Source organism: Ptychodera flava, chromosome 8 (assembly GCF_041260155.1).
Source record: "Ptychodera flava strain L36383 chromosome 8, AS_Pfla_20210202, whole genome shotgun sequence".
NCBI lineage: Eukaryota > Metazoa > Hemichordata > Enteropneusta > Ptychoderidae > Ptychodera > Ptychodera flava.
The window spans coordinates 30,159,836-30,179,071 of record NC_091935.1 but is presented as its reverse complement, the minus strand read 5'-3'; the positions used below and the strand labels follow the sequence as shown (position 1 = coordinate 30,179,071).

Here is a 19,236-nt window from a genome sequence, read left to right as displayed (position 1 = left end):
AAGGAAGAAGTCCTGGATACGTTGTATCGTAGAAGCAAGGAAGAACTCTCGGCTATGGTGCTGGACCAGGACGATGTCATCGATGACATGCAGGAACAATTGGACAACGAAAGCGACAGAAATAAGAGACTGAGACGTGAAATGGAAGATCTGCAGACACAGCATTCTTACGAATACGTTCCAAAGGAACTAGAGAGAGTGGATTCATATGAACCACGAAAAGAGGGAGACGGAAACGTGTTCTACTGAAGCTTGAACTCATGTAGTCAGCTAATTTCAAAATAACATCACCAAAAGTTCATGTGAAATTCTCGGTATTATTGTAACATAGTAATATGTATTTATATTAAACATTTTCACATCGAATATCTGAGTCCTAGTGGTCATTTTTTTCAGATGCCTGTATTTCTGTGTGTATCATATACTCAGTTACAAAAGTGCTACAAGGAGGAGTTTATTATCAATACTCAGAAAAAAACTCTCGCTGACTTAAAGATGATATTACAAGATCATTTTTATTTCAATAATTATTAATATTTAAACTTCTTTATTAAAGAAAATTTCTTTCTCTTTATTGTAAAACATGAAACTTGTAAAAATATTGCTCTTTCAAAGTATTTGCATTGTTTCGGCATGTAGTTGTTTGAAATTGAATATCTTCAAAAACGACATTCTAACGAATAGTTTGATAAGCAAGTAGAGGAAAAAAGGAAGAGCCACATGCTTTCTACTGATGTTTGAACTCATGTTGTCAGTCAATTTGAAAATAACCCCCTAAAGAATTCTTGATATTATTGTAACATATTCTTCATGTTAAACATTTTACTTGTTGACTACTGAGTCCTCTTTTGTTGCTTTGTTTCGGTCGTTACTATTTCTGCAGCGTATTGTGAAGGGAATGTAATCGCTACAACAGGACAGTGGAGCTGTAGAATTATACGTGTTCATGTACCACCACGGCCATCGTTATCTAATGATCACTGTATCGCTTGTAGATAAACCAGTCCTACCACGCAATTATTTCACTCGCATCCATCCCTTTGAAATATTGATTCATATCCTATGACAATGAAACGTATACTGGACAACACCATATTGGCGAACAAGTTGAGAAAATTATAGCTTCACAGCTTCAGTTGAGCACTCGTACCTACTTATTTCGCTAACAAGTTTTTCCCCATACTGGCAGAAAAGGCGTCTTAACTACAGGTACAAGTTTCTCCAGGTCGACGCCATAATCTGCCTAAAAAACATGAGATTTGAAGCAGCCAGCTATATGCTTCGAATACCTCGGTATATGTCACAACATGAATTGTAAAATCAACGAAACTAATCTTCAAACTATTCTTTAAATTGAACAACTCTAGAAATGACAATTACATCTAATGTTTCTCATCTTTACGTCGTTATTGCGAGCTGTTTTAATTATAACGTAACTCCTTTATCGCGACGTTACAATAAAAATGCAATCGAACTATGAGTACGATGAAGCCAATAAAGCCCTAAGTAATGATATCTTAAACTGTTATCCCTACCATGCATAAAGACATCTGTATTCTCTGTTCTCGAAAAGTTCGTAAGTCACATACTCATGGAAGCACATACAAAGAACGAAATACTGAATGGTCAGCGGTTCTCATTTTTTATTTTGCTTTCTTTTTCTTGGCTGGACGCTGACGTGTAAGCCTTTTTCTGCCCGAAGCACGATGTTGAATAATCGTCTGACGGTCACGTCTTCATCGATGGATAGGACAAAGTTCCTCAGAATCAACGAGATGCACACTTTCATTTCGTTCATTGCAAAATTCTGACCGATGCAATTTCTGTGAAATGGAAAGAAATGTCAGATATATTGCATTGCATTGCCCTGTATAATGCTCATTTGTTATTGTATCTGATTTGTCTTGCAGTCCTTTACTGCTATGCTGTGTACGGTGCTTCGCACCTGTGTAGGTATGTGCTGAGAAGTGCTTCGTTTTTACGTGACGTAAACCGTCTCGTTCAGAAAGTCTCTGAATCTTGATTAACCCTTGGATTGCTGTATTTTTCCCACCAAAATTTTCGTGCAACATTTTATCAATTTTTATGAACTTTTCTGTATTTTTCTGATAATTTTAGACCAAATGAACACAACATTTCATTGGCCACAGTTTTTTATCAAAATTTTGGCAAAAATCTGAAAAAATTGACTGAGGTATATTTTATAAGGGCGACAAAAATTGACTTCTGCGCTCAAAGGCTTCTGATGGTTCTTGACATATTGTTCTTTACATAGTGCTGTTTTGTAATTGGTTTATGTTGTGTGCAGCAATGTTTGTTTGTATGAACTTAAATATGTTGTTTGACATATACAGTCAAATGATTACGTCAAAATCTTGCTTTGGGGAAGTTACTTAATCAACAGGGTACATAGTAGGAAGTCGCCACGAAACGATACCTTGGGCCGGCCGAAAATGGCACATAGGAGTACGGCTGCCTGTCTTTGCAACTTTCTGGCAAGAAACGGTCAGGGTCATAGGTGTAAGAATCTGGCCAAAACTGCGGGTTGTGATGAAGTCCCATGATGTTGATAACAATCAGTTGACCTACAATAAATAAAAAAAACCAAAGATGACTTTTTAACAATTCGGAATAAGTTTGCACTGGTATAGCATATTATATGCCATGCAACTCAATAATCATTGTTTGACTTTTATTCTTAATGACTCTCGATTCGATAAAATTTCACGCTAGGTGCTCGGCAAGTTAAGTTAAATAAAACATCACCTGGCGCTATTTTTCTGCACAGGCTTTCATGTTTGCTAGACTTATTGTTTTCTAGATTTCACTTATTCCACAAGTAGACTTCAGTATGCGTTGAGGCCAAGTACAGCTTTTTTTGTTACGTACCTAGAGAGAACTGCAAAAACAGCGTACAGAAGCATATGGTGCAAAGTGCTTATGTTTTCATATTACAGTGTTTATATAAATATAACAACCCCGTTCACATACATCCGAGTGTTTAGACACGACACCATATCCTGGAACTAGGTACTTGTGTCACAGGTGATTGAATGGGCTATAACATTAGCGCGTCCAAGACGCAACACAAAACAAACCTACAGAACCACAAGATATCACTGTGTGTATGGCACCTACCAGCTGGAATAGTGACTTTAAGCTTTGGTAAGTGCAACGGGTGTTCCGTTTGTCGGGCAATGACCGGAACAGTCGGATTCAGGCGCATACTTTCTTTGATGCACATGGTCAAGTAGGGAAGTGTACCAAGATCATCCCTGTAAGAAACGTGTTTTTTATTTCTCACAGTGTTTCAAACCAGTATTTTCCAACATGGACCGGATTGAGTATACGGACTCTGCCTTTATTTAGTCTCTAATATGATCATTGGCAGCACAGAGTGTTTTCTCAGATATACGAAAAATATTAAGGAAAACAGTGAATGTAATGTAATATTGATTTTCTTCATAATTCATACCAATTTGAGTTTTAAAATGTTCAATGCCTTGAAAGTTACTTATAAATACGGTTGCTCTTCTGTAATGCCATGCGTTATTAATATATGTATATGATTCATCCAAAAAAACAACAATTCAGCTTAATTTTTGAGTTCTTCTACGTCTGTGACCGTTGTTTCTTGCAAGACCCGACACACAAGCGAGCTGACGATTGAAATGGACTAACCATGACACTTCGTCTTCATCTTTCCCGTCCAGAAGTTCGTCGATTTCTTCGCGACATTTCTCTTGATATTGAGGATGCCTGGCGAGGTTATACAGACACCATGATATCGCACTTGCTGTGGTGTCGTGGCCTTCAAACATAAACGTGTCCACTTCGTCTTGGATCTCCTGGTCCGTCAGACCTTTGCCATCCTCGTCCTGCGCAGGCCAGTAGATGATTAAAATTGGCATTTAGAATTACACATCAGGTCACAGATATTGTTCCAACATACACATATATGAGAAGTTATCGAATGTTAGTCTTTCCTTAATATCTATTAGCTATATCGCTTATTTCTATTTGATTTTTGACCAATAATTTACACAAACCACGGGTGCTTCTGGACTGAAAGATCCATGGCTTGGGTGAGGGGGGGGGGGGGGGCATAGAGAGCGCCCTCGAGCGATGGATCTTTCAGTCTGAGCTGCTTCTTGGTCTAAGGATTGTCTGCAGACACATTCCTGTTGTATGAGTTAGTCTTACCCGTGCAGCCAGTAATATATCTAAGAAATCTACATATTTTCTTGAGGTGTCCTCCTTTCCTTCCTTTAAAACTTGTCTCCGATCTTTGATGACCTTCTTGGAGTGACCGTGAACTTCATTCAGAGCTCTTCTCCACCTGAAACCATCCGGTGTCATGTGATAGATTGCGTCACTGTAGTAGGGTGGGAAGTTCACCCTCTTCATGATAAGATCGGAAAGCTTGTAGACTCCCCGGATGTACGGGTGCGCATTCCTTTCAAGGAATTTGGAGAAAACTGTTAATCTGCCCATATTCATAAAACGAAGTCATTTTCGTGTAGGAAAAACTAAATAGTTATATCGTAAAACGTTATTACTATCTCATTCTAGCGACATATGGTATCGTTGTATTGCGATAGTATCTCGTTGTTACGGTTTTTATTTGTCCTGCATGAATATCCCATCTTTGAGTTTTCGGTAACAAGCAGAAATAATCCGGAGTCAGCCGTACCATTCCGATACTCATATTACACACCGTTTTCCAATTTTGAATTTGTAAGACCTTCATTCAAGTTCGGTTTCCTGTGAACCTGCGTTCTCGGTGTTTACGGACAAAAAGGTGTTGTACGGACCATTTTGATCGAGAGCTCGAAAAAATGACGGCCTAGTGACGAAACATTATCCGATAACGAAGTAGATCTTCATTGGGGATGTTGAATATTAAAGAAAATGAGACGAAAAAAAAAAAAACTATCGCGGGTGGTAGTGATTTTATTCTCCATGAGAAGTCGCGTACATATACAGTGACGATCAATAATTTATTGGTACGTTTCTGAAAACTTTGTCAATAAAAGTGCATTTGTTACGATGCAAATCACAGATCTACTCATTGCAAGCAGTAAAGGAAATGGACTCAACCTTCATTCCAAGTACAAGACACCCATGAAGCATTGCACTTACCCTTCTATCTGGCAGTGACTTTGCTGACTGAAGATACACATCAGCAAGCTGTCTAAGGTCATCAGGCTGATATTGCTGAACATCTCAAGCGGTCCATTTTGCCACGTGCTATTCCACTTTTGCTGAACACAGTACAGTATTTTGTTTTCAAGAGCGAGAAAAAATATGAATGTCCATACAATTACTTATTGACAATGTAATAACAGTGGATATAGCTTATAATTCCTTTTCCTGGCAGTTTCTCTGACGTTGAGGGACTGTAATTCTGATCGTGAATCTGATATGGCATGACAACGAATTTTAAGTGTTTTAAACTGAGAAGCAACGAAATTAAAGGGAAGCTTTTCAAACGGACAAATACAGTATTCCAGAATCCCTCTTATGTCATCCATGGTTTTCCATACAATTAACCGTCTTAGAATTGTGTTGTCCACTCAAAGACAAGACGGCTAAATTTTATAATGAAAACGTACATTGCATTCTTAAAATATAATCCTAAAGACAAGCTTCTAGTATACACTTGCAAGTGACCGTTTTACGTCATTACAAAGATATCCGCGTTACATACCAGCATTGCCCTTGTTGAGTCGTTGAAAACTTTCACGTATGGTTTTAAGGTGTCAAAGTGAAACCCTGGAGTCAAAAGTTTTCTGTTCCTTGTCCATTTCTTTCCTTTGCTGATCAACAAACCATCTCCAAGCCATGGCTTAACCAGTCCGTACACAAATTCATCCTTTGGCTCTGAAGAATAGAATGTAATGTTTATCAAAAAAAGAATTGCGTGAGACCGGAATGCACTTAGGATTTCGAAAGATAATGAAAGGTTTAAAAATTTGTGACAAATAATAACAAGATAGCAAAAATCACCATCATCATCATCATCATCATCACCATCACCATCATCATCATCATCATCATCATCATCATCATCATCATCATCATCATCATTGCCGCCCACCACCAGTATCACCGACATCATCATCACTACCACCACTACCAACAGCGACAACCAAGCTCTCCAATGTGTGCATGTATTGTCGATATTCTTTATAACGATGTCGTGTAAAACAAATCAACATCTTGTGTCGTTATATTAAACTCTGACTTCAGATTTTCAAGTTCAATTAATCTTATTTCAATCTTAGCTTTGTCATGTTCTCCTAACCGAACGCATTGGTGATAGATTATCGATTTGTAGAATGAAATTTTTGGCAAAAGATAAAATGTAAACATCATTTGACAAAAATCAAGCCATCAGCTCGCCAAGTATAGAAGATACATAATATGTCAGGTGGTTAGGCATGAACATTATTTTATCTGCTTTTCAGCGAATGAATAAAATTCTGCAGGAGCAATGTGTGAAGAAACCCCGAAAGAAGTTCTCTCACATAGTCTTCAAAGTTCCTCATTGTAACAATCGGCCCAGTCCTTCCCTTGACTTAAGGAAATACAAGGGTCGCATGCAACAAGTACGACTGTAAAATAGTTTTATGTTGTTACGATGGTACATGGACCGGTTTTCACCGAATCAAAGTCCTTCAACCATATATTAGAGCCACTATGACAGTGCCACTATGCTTGATCTTATTATTAATAATGGCAATTTATATTTAATAATAACACGATTGGAACTAATTCGGGATAATTTGACAGTGAAGAAAGTCGTTTTGATCGACAAATTAAGTTGATCTGCTTTTGTTTTTAAGTTATACAGTTATTTTTATGAGTAATTTGTAATATTGCAACATTCAGCTATAGGGCATCTACTAGTAACACTTTTGAGAAATTTGAAAAATATGAAGATCCAATTCTCCCAAATTAGTTCCACTCGTGTTTAATGCAAGGTTTGCTGACTCTTTCAATAAATGAGAAGTTTTTAACTTTTCGTCACGGCTTTGCAGGAGCAAATCAGCCCATCCCTTCGCTCATTGAAACAGCAACCTACAGGCCTGGCATTTTTCAACGGAACTTGAGGACGTTACCTGTCGTAGCAAGCAAAGGTTGTACTGTATCTGGGTGATGGCACACCAAAGCGCAGTGGAATGGGCCCAGCCATAACGGTATAGCGTAGGGGTAATCTTCCGTGATATCGCTGGCTATCTGCAGCGTTTCTTCTTGGTTTATTGTAATCTGTGTGGATAAAAGCTCGCCGTCGTCAAATCAGAGATCGTTGATTGAAAAAACACAACTGGGCTGAAAAAGTTCGTTGACCGTAATCTGGTAAACATGTTATTGATCCTTCGAGTACGGTCTTTGAACAGGCGTTGAAAACCAGATCCGAACCAAAGTACGTAATCCAGTCGTATTAATTTTTCATTGGTTCGTCCTTGTACTGGAACTGAACGATAATTTACTGATAACATTATACAGAAAAGTTGGCGTTGTTTTTCATAAATAGTGTGTTTCGGTTATGGCAATGGTACGGTTCAGTGTTCCTGTTCAGAGCCTGGCTTTTATGAGAGTGACAACGACTGTGTTCACACTAAAATAAAAGTCGTCTGCATGCTTGCTTGTACTGGAAGGGGAGAGGACAGTGTTTGGCAGAAGTTTCATCAATGGACAAGGGTAACTAAACACCCAAGGTGACAGGGATCGGGAACACAGTAAAAGATGATTCATTTGCAAAAGATCACGTTAATTTCCTACGGCCCCTCTGTGAACTTGGAACCTTAGGTTTCTCCACACAGATCTCAATAAATTTTCAAAACATACGCATTGACAGTCAGGTGGAAACAAGCAATGACAGTTAGACGTTTTCACTGATTTCGCCAAAGGGGTTGTACAGAAATTGCAATAGGTTGCTTTCAAATTCGCTACTCGTCTGAGTACCAAAGCTGTGAAATGTCAGCTGTTGTATCATCAGACATAAGCTGTTGGCAGCTTATGGCCAAGCGACATTTCAATATAAAGAACACTACACTCCATTTGAAAAGGCTCATTCAAGTTTGTGAATGGCCATTAACGTGGGCCAGCGAGGCTAACTAGCCAAACGTATTAAAACGAGACAAAGTATAGTACCAGGCTGCCGTTTTACTCACCAGTTCGAGATGGCCCATGATTGGGTGTCTGTACATATTAATGGTCGGGAAGGGTTTGACGGCCTCCGTTGAAGCCCATCGCATCTTAAGTAGTTTCACCACCACTAGGAGTAATTGTAAAGCGAGTAAGATCGCTGTGAAAGCAAACACCAGTTTGAAAGTCTCCCATCTTGGAATTATTTGTCTAGATATCTCCGACCACGAACCAACATTTGCCGAAGAGTAGAAAAAATCTAGGACTGAGTCCGCAATCATATTGCCTGTCCTGTCAGTCGCTTTCCAAGTCGGGAATCACGTAAATTAGGAACATTCTATTCTCCGATAAATATGTGCCTCTTCGCATGTGCGCGTGATCGATTAAATACCTGTACGTACGTGCATTACCATGTTGTTGTTGTTGACATGATTGGTCTACTCAGGTGAGATAACAACTTCAGTCACTGAGGGCGCAACAAGGTTTCTGCGCTGGAGTCGACCTGTCAGTCTTTCGATCCGATGCCTTCCCGGAAAGCAAGGTGAAATATTGCCCGTTCACGAAATAGATTAGTCCCACAGCGTGACAAAATGTGAGTACGATACGGAAACTAGCAATCGAAAGGCTAACCCGTAGTATTTCATTCGGAAATATTTCGATCCTCTGTTCAAGCACCGTTCGTCTGAATTTTGGTCCGATTTTAGTATGTATTGAATGTTTTCTGAGCAGACACACTAGGACGTCCTTAATAAGCTTTGGAATATTCGCAAAGGGGTTCTCTATATAGCGTAAAGCTCAGCATTGAGAAAGTCTTCTATCTTTTAATTGCTGGGGAAATATGTAAGACAGGTTCCTATCGTACATTTTCAAGCCGTAGGCAAACCTGGTACAAACCTACCAAATTTTGAAAATCATGCAATCAAAAGTGCGATGAGACATAGCTTGTATTTCTTTCTTTCTTTCTTTCTTTTCTTTTTCTAGGGAATTATTTCATCGGCATATTAACATACTATGTGTACGCAAGGTTTGATTAGTGTTCTGAAAGTTGACGATTTAACGACAGTGTTTCAGTAAGCAGAATGCAGAATGATAGAGTGTATCTTCTGAAACAAAAGTAAATCCGAAAAATTATAAAAGGAGCCACTTTGTCTCTTTGATTCGTCCTCATATTGCACGGGTAATCTATTGAGGGCGTACATTCTCACAGTAAGTAGACAAAACGCTGATATTGGTCCCACTTTTACTCATATCAGTGATACGCCGTCTTACGATGCCTTTTAGAATAAACAAGTTAATCGAAACGTACGTGCCTTCAGACCATGTTGTAAGCATACACGAGGACTTGTAGCGTAACTCTACCATTCCCTTCCAGGTATACACAGTACACATTTCGGGCATAAATAGACCTGTTTTAATATTTTTAAGCTTCTTCGAAAATATGAGAGAGGTTTAGCTCTCCTCATCCTAACTACCTGTTACGACGCTCCCCACTACCTGGCTCAAACAACGATGCAATTTGCTTCAGCGCCCTCTTCCTGTCGCACAGTAAACTTATTTCAGGTAATACTGCTCGGTTGTCTAAATTACCGTAGGTCCATATATTTTTCTTCTACGGATGTGACTTTGTTGTGTGTACCGGTACTTGTTTGTTGTCCATCTGTGCTGTGCTGTTTGTGTTTGTCAAATCGAGTTTGTCACTATGGAACGTATGACTATGATGTAGATTGTGTCTTAGTGATATAATTGTTCTGATTCTGATAGGTCTATTAAGCAAATACTCAAAGGTGTTGAATATCATTCACTATATTTACAAAATCTCCCACTGAACGCAAACCTATCCAAACTGAACTTGGCGGATCACATGGTCATAGTCGCTGTCACTGTTCGCATCTGTCCATTGTTCAATGTCCTATATCTGTGTGACCATGGAGGTATAAGAGATCTCTACGACAGAGCCAACTCATTCCTCCATGTTTTCTCAATACTATGCACAAAGATTCATAAGGTTGTTGACACCAATCTTATCGATTCGAACAACAGTATGTCCTTTATAAGTTGATTTGCATACAAAGCGGACATTATCCAGAAAGACAGCCGGTGTTTTACGAGCACGTATCCATGAGTGACTTATTTTAGTGACAAACTCTGTTTTACGACTCCGTTTTCATCTACCACTTGATGAATGAACATGAGAATCTCACGTGATGGTTTTGTAACGTGTCCGTTATGTTTTATTACTTGTACCATGTGACATGTAAATTGTGGAACACTGAAGAGCTGTATTGATATTTATAATGGGATGAATTCATTTACCTTTGAATCATATTAACGGTACGGTATGATATAAGTGAAGTCACGCCTTTTTGATATTTTTTCAAAACAAACTCAAAGATCCGTCGCTCGAGGACGCTCTGTACGCTCCCCTCCTCTTACAACAAAATCGATATGTGTTATCTCCTCTGCACACCAAGACACGCCAAGACATGGAAGAAGTTGTATCTTTGGCGATAGCGCCTAACTTGTGTAACTCGAATTAAATACAATATGTAGTTGAAACGAACTTCCATGTCTTTGCATACAGTTTTGAAGAACACCTCGAGTACCTCTCAGCGAGTGAATCTCGAGTAATCCATTCCCACAAAATGGAGAAGTCACCATTTCATCTCTCATACTCCCATCTCCATAGTAACATCACTCACCATTTTTCTTCCTTCCATCTCTCCTTATTGATTAATCTAAGTGACCGCTCCATAAACGTTGATATTAGGGAAGTTTCCGTGTTCTTGCCCTTTTCCCTTGTGTAATAGTTCTGAAGCATTTTTTTTAAATAAAAGACTTTTCGTAAAAAATAGTTTAGTTTTGCTACGAGGGAAGTTTCGACCTCCGCTCATTGATCATTTTCCCTCATTAATAACGTAACAGAGACCATAAGACAAGCCACTTGATTTCAGGAAGAAACCCCTCTGTTTAATCGATTCAAACATAGATTACATATACAGATATCATTATAAAATCATTCATTTTATCAAAATTATTGCATCAGTTCACAGTATCAAGGTTTATGTCGTGTAAGTTTACAACGTGAAAGAATCGTGCGTACCCTCAAGGAACTGAGAACGGAATCTCCTGTCAAAGGAGAATATGTAAATAATGGACGGGGTTGTTATGACAACAGAATCATCCTTCAAATGAGTTAAAAAGTAACCCTCCTTGACGTCATTACCTAAAATGGTTTACATACCATCGTCTAAGATGAGTCGTCTAAGGTGATTTACAAACAAGCCTCATAATTCGGAAAAATGTCAGTAAAACACCTCTTTGTATAATAATGCTTTTAAAAACTGTATTCATACTCATGAAATTGACACATTTTATGTAAAAAGATGCATGCACGTATACCTGTCATAAATCTAATCATAGACTCTTACTCGAATGGCTATGGATCCTGACAAGGAAAGAAATGAATTTGCCCAAAAGTGACGCATATAACTTATTCACATGAGCCATGTAAAAATTAACACCAGTTGTTTTGTACGCGACACGTCAGTCTCGCTGCGCGTGCGCTATCCAAGTCAATAGTAAACTTGTGCGTCAGAAGTTTCAGCTATTTTCAGACCCTTTCATTCACAATACAAAAATTCGATTTCTTTTATCGGATTCACCTTCAGAATTGATGTGTGAAGATAAAACTTCGGCGAATTAATTGCATACCTAAGGCACTTAACCCATCCAATAAGTTTTTTTTAACCGACATACAGAGATGAAAGTTCTAGCCGGTCGATTACGTTTGGGAGGTACAAATCGAACAGTGGCCGGTGATTCCGTAGGTGTGTATGAAAGACATGTTATTGTTTGTCAGTTGAATGTAAGGGATGGACCGTTACATGAACTTGCCGATTCTGTAAAAAAATACTGATATGAACAAACGGTATAGAAGTGTGATATTGTGGAAGGGATTTGCATGCTCTGCCTATCCCAAAAACATGACAAATCTTGGAAGGCAAAAATAATTTGTGCGTCATCGAAATATTCAGACCTTTCGCCCGAGACCTAAAGTAATGGTACATCCTTTGCCTTGGTTTAGCAGTTTTGACATGTCGGTGATAATACTTATTGCAGACTTATGCTCCTTGAGTAATTGAAGTGTTTTTGCATTCCTGTCGACAGATTGCCGATCGGGTCCACTTTACTACCGTCAAGTATGACTTGGTCCCGGCCCCGGGTGTGACTGCTGCAGGTTTTATCTACAGCTCCTCCAGCTTTTTACCCTAAAGCTATATAGCTTTCACAGAGATCAGCAAGGGCTAGGACCTTCTCCAGGTGGTTCCCTATGTTCGGAAATTTGCGCCCGGCAATGTTCGAGAAGGCCTCGGTGAACCCGTTGAAACAGAGACCGGCGGTGATGTCGGCTGTCACCGTTGCTAGGGAATTCCATCGCCTGGTGATGTCGATGTACATGATGTCAACTTCCGCCGAGGTGAACCCGTTGACGCAAAGCTTGCATGTTCTGAGAGAAATGGATAGAAAACAAAATGGGAAAATACAGAAAGTTGTTTTACTGCACGCATAATTTTGTAAAAAAATTCTTGGTAAGCTTATATGTTCATTGGCTCGTACAATATGATCTATAAGTTCCCTATAAATAACTTGAGTATATACTTTGTGGTCGTCACAACAGTGTGTATAGTAGGCAAATGATTTCTACAAATGTTACATTGTCTAGCGAGATGTTTGGTCACAGCGGAGACATAAAAATGAGCTCTTACCTCGTAAACTTCCTAAAACATGTTTGTCCCATCCTGCCGTTGCCGTGGAAACCCAAGAAATGGATGTAAATGGAAGCTATCCTCTCGAATACTCTGAAGTTCTTATATTTCAGTTTTTTAACATACTTCGCCGGGAAAAGTTCCACCAAGCAAGATCCTGGAGATTCCCCAGTATTCACTTCATCCGACTCAGCGTTGACTTCAAGACTGAGATGAGAGATTGCATCGACGCCCTCATCGTCGGCGCACGAATCCGCCTCGCTGCATTCCAGAGGCACCACGACTGATGCGCTCCTATGGGAATAAAGGGCGACGTTAAAAATCGATTTGAAATCAACCAATTGGATGTTGAATCAGCAAAATACCTCTATCGCGGCAAGTTACGACAGGATGCCATTTTTAGCATCGATTACCATGTATGACGTTTGACTACACGTTTCATTTAAGCTAGATCATTTTGAGTCGATATATCAAACACTGGAAGATGACTGTAATCAATATATTTCGAAGAAATCACATTTTAGACCCTTCTTGATAATCTTTACAAGTGTCTGTTTGAACAACAATGTCAAATGTTCGCTAAAACAAATTTTGACTCCAGCTTCATACAAAACTCAGACAAACTTCTTAAACAGCTTCATTGAGCCACAGCTACGTAAAGAGCAATCGTAACTCATTCACTCTATACGAAACATGTGTCGCGTGATTATAACCCATTTTAAGACGGTACAGGTCACATATTGTACCATTCTAAGCTTTGATGTCGGTTGGGTAAGGACAAACTAGCATCGACATTTTTCATGAATTTTCTCCTTACATTTTTCTGCTTTTCGGTTTCAACAAGGCCAGGGTGTCTCGAACCAAGGGAATCTTGATCTCTCGGTCGACAGGGCTCGGTATTGACTCGTAAACGCCCGGGGATTTTTCCTTTTCAAAGTCGATATTCAAGCTCGGGCTTGCGTTGACTTCGAGCAAATATGGTTTGAGGTCAGAGGTCAAAAGGATGTCAAGACCAAGAATCTGAAAAAAGAAAGTCAAGGAAGGTATCAAAATATATATTTGTGCTGTCATCAAATTTATTTGCGACTATTCTTCACTTATGTAGTCACAATATTCCATATTTCTCGCCTTGAAATAACTTTCTCACGAGAAATACCACATTAACCTTACCGATGACTGAAAGGCACAGAGATCACTAGCTCTGCGTGGCAGGGCTGTTTGTTACCGGAGTTATACGGCCTCCCTATAACGCCGGTAACACACAGCCCTGCCACGCAGAGCTAAGGGATCGCCCGTTCAGGATTTACAAACTGTGCGACATTGGTTGTAATAATGATATGTGTCTGTATCAGAAAGCTGGAGAAACATCTATGGTATATGCCACTATTTGAACCTTGATTGAGATATTGTCGTACGTGGATAAGTCTGCATGGCATTGTGCCGTGGATTAGACAGAGGGAATTCATGACAGAGACTCCAGTTTCATGCAAATTCGAAAAAGCCGTTGCACTTACTGGTGCTACCAAAGATTTCGGTAAGAAAGCTGAATAACATTCGTATTATTCTCCGACTTTATTGAACTTGAAAATGAGCTTAATCTAAACATTATAAGCGTCATGGTGTGTTTGTGTGTTTTTTTGTGTACTGAGGGGTGTGTGTGTGTGTGGTAGAACCACAGAGGACTCGTGCTCCTTGTTTATTTGTGTCTGTGTTTGTTTGTTTGTTTGTTTGTTTGTGTGTATGTGTTTGTGTTTGTTTATTTGTTATTTTTAATAAAAAACAGCGAAAAGCCGTTTTGTTAATACTTGTCAATAAAGAGCAGTTTATTTATTTATTTGTTAATTTGTTTGTTTGTTTATTTGTTTGTTGATATGTATTTCCGATGGTTAGGGTTAGGGTTAGGGTTCGGAAATACATATCAACAAACAAACAAACAAACAAACAAACAAACAAATACATACATACATACATAAATAAATAAATAAACTGCTCTTTATTGACACCCACCCACCCCTATGTATCTAGAGTCATTAACCATAGGATAGTTTTAAAAATATAGTAAAACCAGTTAGTACCTGAAAACAAGATGGCCCCGGTCGTTTGGGGTTTCTCGGCAGCTCAAGATGACATCGCACTTTCAGGTCGGGTATTATTGCTAGCATCGTCTTGCAGACCACTTCTTCCAGATCGCGGTGAAACTGTCGAACGTCGTACTGCTTCTGTTGCAAGAGTTGTAACACAGCTGTCAGAGTGCGCTTGCTCCCTTCGCTGACGTCATCACTCTGGACGAAATTTCCGCTTCTCTTGTTGAGTGAATAGTTCGTGAGATGCATGAATATGTGATGTAGATTTTTATCGGAAGGGGGCTGATAGTCCTCGGTACAGAGTCTAGCCATCCCTTCCTTGCATAGGTAGAACTCCAACGGTTCGAGCCGCTTCAAAACTACATAAATCCGCAGGTCAAATTTCTTGTTATCGATGAGAAGGGGTCGGAGATGTACTCTTGTACAACGACAGGTTTGAGCGCCACCGACTTCACCATGTCGTTAGGGTTGCGAATGAGGTAAATACCGTCCCCCTGCGAAGAGTTGTCTGGTTTAACGATGTAATATTTCTTGCCCTGGGACGAGGCTTTTTTCTGAGCTATCCTGGCTTCCTGGACGAAGCGTTGTAGTTCGGTGGGAATCATCCAGGATTTGGGATAAAAGTCATATTCGTCAGGGAAAAGAAGCTGCATTTTGTGAATCATCTTGGAGAATTTGATCTTTCGGAGTATTTCAAGCATTCCTGTGAGAGAAATAAAAATCATGAAATTTATGATTGCAGGACAGACGTTAAGTTTACGAGATGAGACTCAAGGTCTGCACGTGAATTTCATTATTGTGGCGTAGCCTTTTCCGCAATGGTGTTCTGATCAGCTAACACTGCGAGTAGACGTGTCTTCTGCAATCCCTCCGCGAAATGTGCCATCAATATTAAGGGTGTTTTTTGTATTCAATGTTGTTTTTATTGCAGTCTTTCAGTCACTAAAATTATTTTACACCTCGAGAAAATTAACTTTGAAAAAAGTATAATTTTCTTTTTTAACTATTGTTTTCAATTAAGGTTTAGATGATTTCGCCCAAAAATTTATATTGACTTAAATCTGCTAAAACCCCTAATATCTTTAGCACATTTTCTACGTTGATGTAGACTTGGATTAAACTGCCATTTAAGCCACTTCTCTCTTATTTATGATCACTTTCCAGGCATTGTTCGAATAAGATGAACGCGACACATGCTAGTTAAACTAGAAATCATAAAACGCTAACTACTTGCATCGCGTGCAGTCTTACAGCAAGAAAATACCGCTGATATCTGCACTCAGGGAACCTACGTAATTTCGCGTTCAATACAAAGATACGCATGATAGGCTATTTCAAACGATCGAGGCGTATTTTTTATTCTCGACTTGAATCAAGTTCATCGATCTTGTTCTTCGTATCAACATCAGTGTACAGCATGGAAATACCCGATATTTGCAAAAGCAATTCATATCCGTAATTTAGGTGTATCTCAACGTTGACAATTGAATTTCCAGCTCGACTTGAATTCGATTTTCGACAAGAAGAATCGACTCAACACATATCCACACCATTGACGAACAAAGTAATGAGTGTTTCAACATGCAATCAATCAACATGATCAACCAACCAAAGGTTTTGATCAGTGACGTTTAATGTATGCTCTGTTGAACAGACGAGTTTTCGGGGATGAGGCATGATTAGGACTACACGAGAAAAAAAATAATGTAGTGATATTCAGAACAAAAAATACTCAAAAATTGGTGCTATTGGGGCTTTAAAAGTGAATTTTTTTGTGAAAAATGCAGTGAAACGTTATTATTGCCTGTATTCACATTTGATGCCGTCGATTAAATTTGAAATTCATAATCGATTGTTGGTCGGTGTGTATGGTGGCTATTGAAGTTTACAGTACCCTTCCCTCCGTTGATGGCAAGCCAAGTAACACGACATCTACACAGCCATGCAGCACTTGTGATCAATGCACTTGATAAAATACAAAGTAAAAAAGTCATGAAGGAAGAATTATTGATTATACCCCATGGCTGTGACTCGAATCAATAACCTAGACGACTTTTATTCCTTTCTTTCGTTGCCTGTTTTGTTAGCTGCCCATTATTTGGAAAACTGACTGAGTGCCAATCGCATGAGTTTAATGAAATAAAACGTGCACAAGTGCTGCGTGAGGAAGACTTATTTCCATCTAAAAGTCTTCAGTATTATTTTCTTTTTTAGAAGGGCTTGCCATTCTAAGATTGCTTCGCGGCCATGGCGGTATTTTGAAAGTGAAATGAGTGGTCGTGTGCCGTGGTGCAAAGCATTTGTTTGGTCGTGAGTTTTTTTTACCTGGAAATTTGTTTATTTTTCCCGAGGTTATGGGGATAGCTGAATCGTAGAATGACAATCCGTGCCAGTAGATGTTGCAACTGTTGCGATGACTACGGGGAATCTGAAAAAAAAACCCATATTAATTACGTACATACATGTGAAATACCTCTTGAAGATCGAACTTTCGGTGAAACCATTGCGCAATATAAATCGCCTGGTGAATGTGGCTTTTTGGGTTGATTGCATTTATTTAATGGAACTGTGTACCGATTGACAGTGAAGTGAAAAGGTGAAATAATTAACCACATAGCCTTGTTTAATTCATTTGCCGTGGTTTCGTGAGATGTACAATGTCATCTTGCTCTGATACCAATCAATTTTCACCCTCCCGTGTTTTTCACAGTCCACGTCCGTGTGCTGTTCTTTCGTGTACATGCGTTGCACACCCTATGGTTATTGCAGAGACCTCTCCATGATACAATAAAGAAGTCAAATCGTGGTTTAATGAGTAGCCCGCAGCCGATGACCACAGAACAAATACCTTTACAACGTTCACGGGCCGGTAGGTGTGTCGTCATGAAAGCAATCGAATGCATCATACACAAAAACAGTAACCAACCTCTTTCCACTCAGGTCCAAGTTCTTGAATCGCAAGTCTAACGACGTCTGCGGCCGTTCTGGCCCGCGAAGTATCGACGGTGATGTATTTCGTGCGTTTCCGACGCTTGACAATTCGCCGAACGCGACTGTCCTCTTCTCCGTATATGGTCCGTGGAAGTAAAAGTTGCCTGGTTCTCCCTGCACTGTTGACCCGAAGGTCCGAGGTGGTGTGAGACCTGAAGACAGCGCCATTCAGTTCGATGGTTGTGCCCTTCTTACCATCAAAGGCTATCGTCTTTGGTCGTCTCCTGGTTAGATGTCGAACCCTGTTCTCCGGTCTAGTAGTAGTGGTTCTGCCATTCATGTCTGAAGAGCCCGCATAGTTCAACTGCCGAAGGTGGAACTGGTTGGCAGTTTACATGTCGAGTAATGTTTGCTAAATGACAGTGGGGTTTGAATATGATGAACAATAGATCGAGCGATCGTCCCAAGACACTATCGTTGTTCAACACCTGGACTGTACCATTTTGAGTGAAGGGGCGTCGCTTAATTGTTAGTTTGTTAACACAGTGCGCAGCAGGGGTTCTCATTCGCCAATGTTATGCACCATAAAACTTCAAGTGGTGTGCAAAGGTTACTCCAGGACGAAAGACGTATTTACAAAAGATCTACACAACTGCCCCTGTAATTACGAAATTACTGAAATAGTCATTGCAGGCAGTGAAACCCCCTTAAGACAAGTAGCTCCAATTTAAAAGAGATTAATTTTACCACAGGCACTGAAGCAGAAACCCATAAGCTCGGTGTAATGGCATTACTGTATTCTTTGTGCACAAAACGAAAATGATGATTATTGGAGCCACTCAGGCGTATCTTTGCGCCAATGAATAGGAAAGAGGCATGTCAGCGACAACTGCACGTATTATTGCGGGTGCAAACAGATACACTCCTACAAATAGTTTGCACTCGTATGAAGTTAGCATCACGGTTCTATTGTTGAGGGACCGTATTTGCATCATTGGGTTGAGTCAAAATATATGGACGTCATACGCCAAGTACGTTTGACTTTTGACGCTTGTCCTCAAAATGTTGGTATCTGTGCAAATGTGGCATTATAAAAATATGGACATTTATTACTGCCATAGACCCTCAGAATTTCGAAGATCACAAAGTCAATTGAATAGGCGTTCAAGCACGGTGGAGGGACCGTGGTTCAAGCATGGAGGTAGTAGTAGGTAGTAGTAGTAGTAGCTCCTACTACCTCCACGGTTCAAGCAAGGTCAGCGACAAACTTTTAAACAACAGGAAAAGACATATTAGACGAA

The 19,236-nt window shown here is 39.6% G+C and overlaps 1 protein-coding gene and 1 pseudogene across 1 annotated transcript; both read right to left on the bottom strand.

Moving 5' to 3' along the window:
- Positions 1–494: 494 nt before the first annotated feature.
- On the bottom strand, positions 495–8,606 carry LOC139139018 (leukotriene-B4 omega-hydroxylase 3-like). The gene is made up of 9 exons (XM_070707706.1): positions 8,181–8,606; positions 7,125–7,272; positions 5,711–5,883; positions 5,143–5,264; positions 4,204–4,456; positions 3,682–3,878; positions 3,139–3,275; positions 2,438–2,585; positions 495–1,823 (listed from the first exon to the last, which is right to left on the bottom strand). The coding sequence occupies exons 1-9, from the start codon at positions 8,433–8,435 to the stop codon at positions 1,637–1,639; spliced, it is 1,620 nt and encodes a 539-aa protein (XP_070563807.1). The 5' UTR covers positions 8,436–8,606; the 3' UTR covers positions 495–1,636.
- Positions 8,607–11,095: 2,489 nt separating this feature from the next.
- LOC139139013 (tubulin polyglutamylase TTLL11-like) lies at positions 11,096–18,404 on the bottom strand (annotated as a pseudogene).
- Between the last annotated feature and the right edge of the window lie 832 nt (positions 18,405–19,236).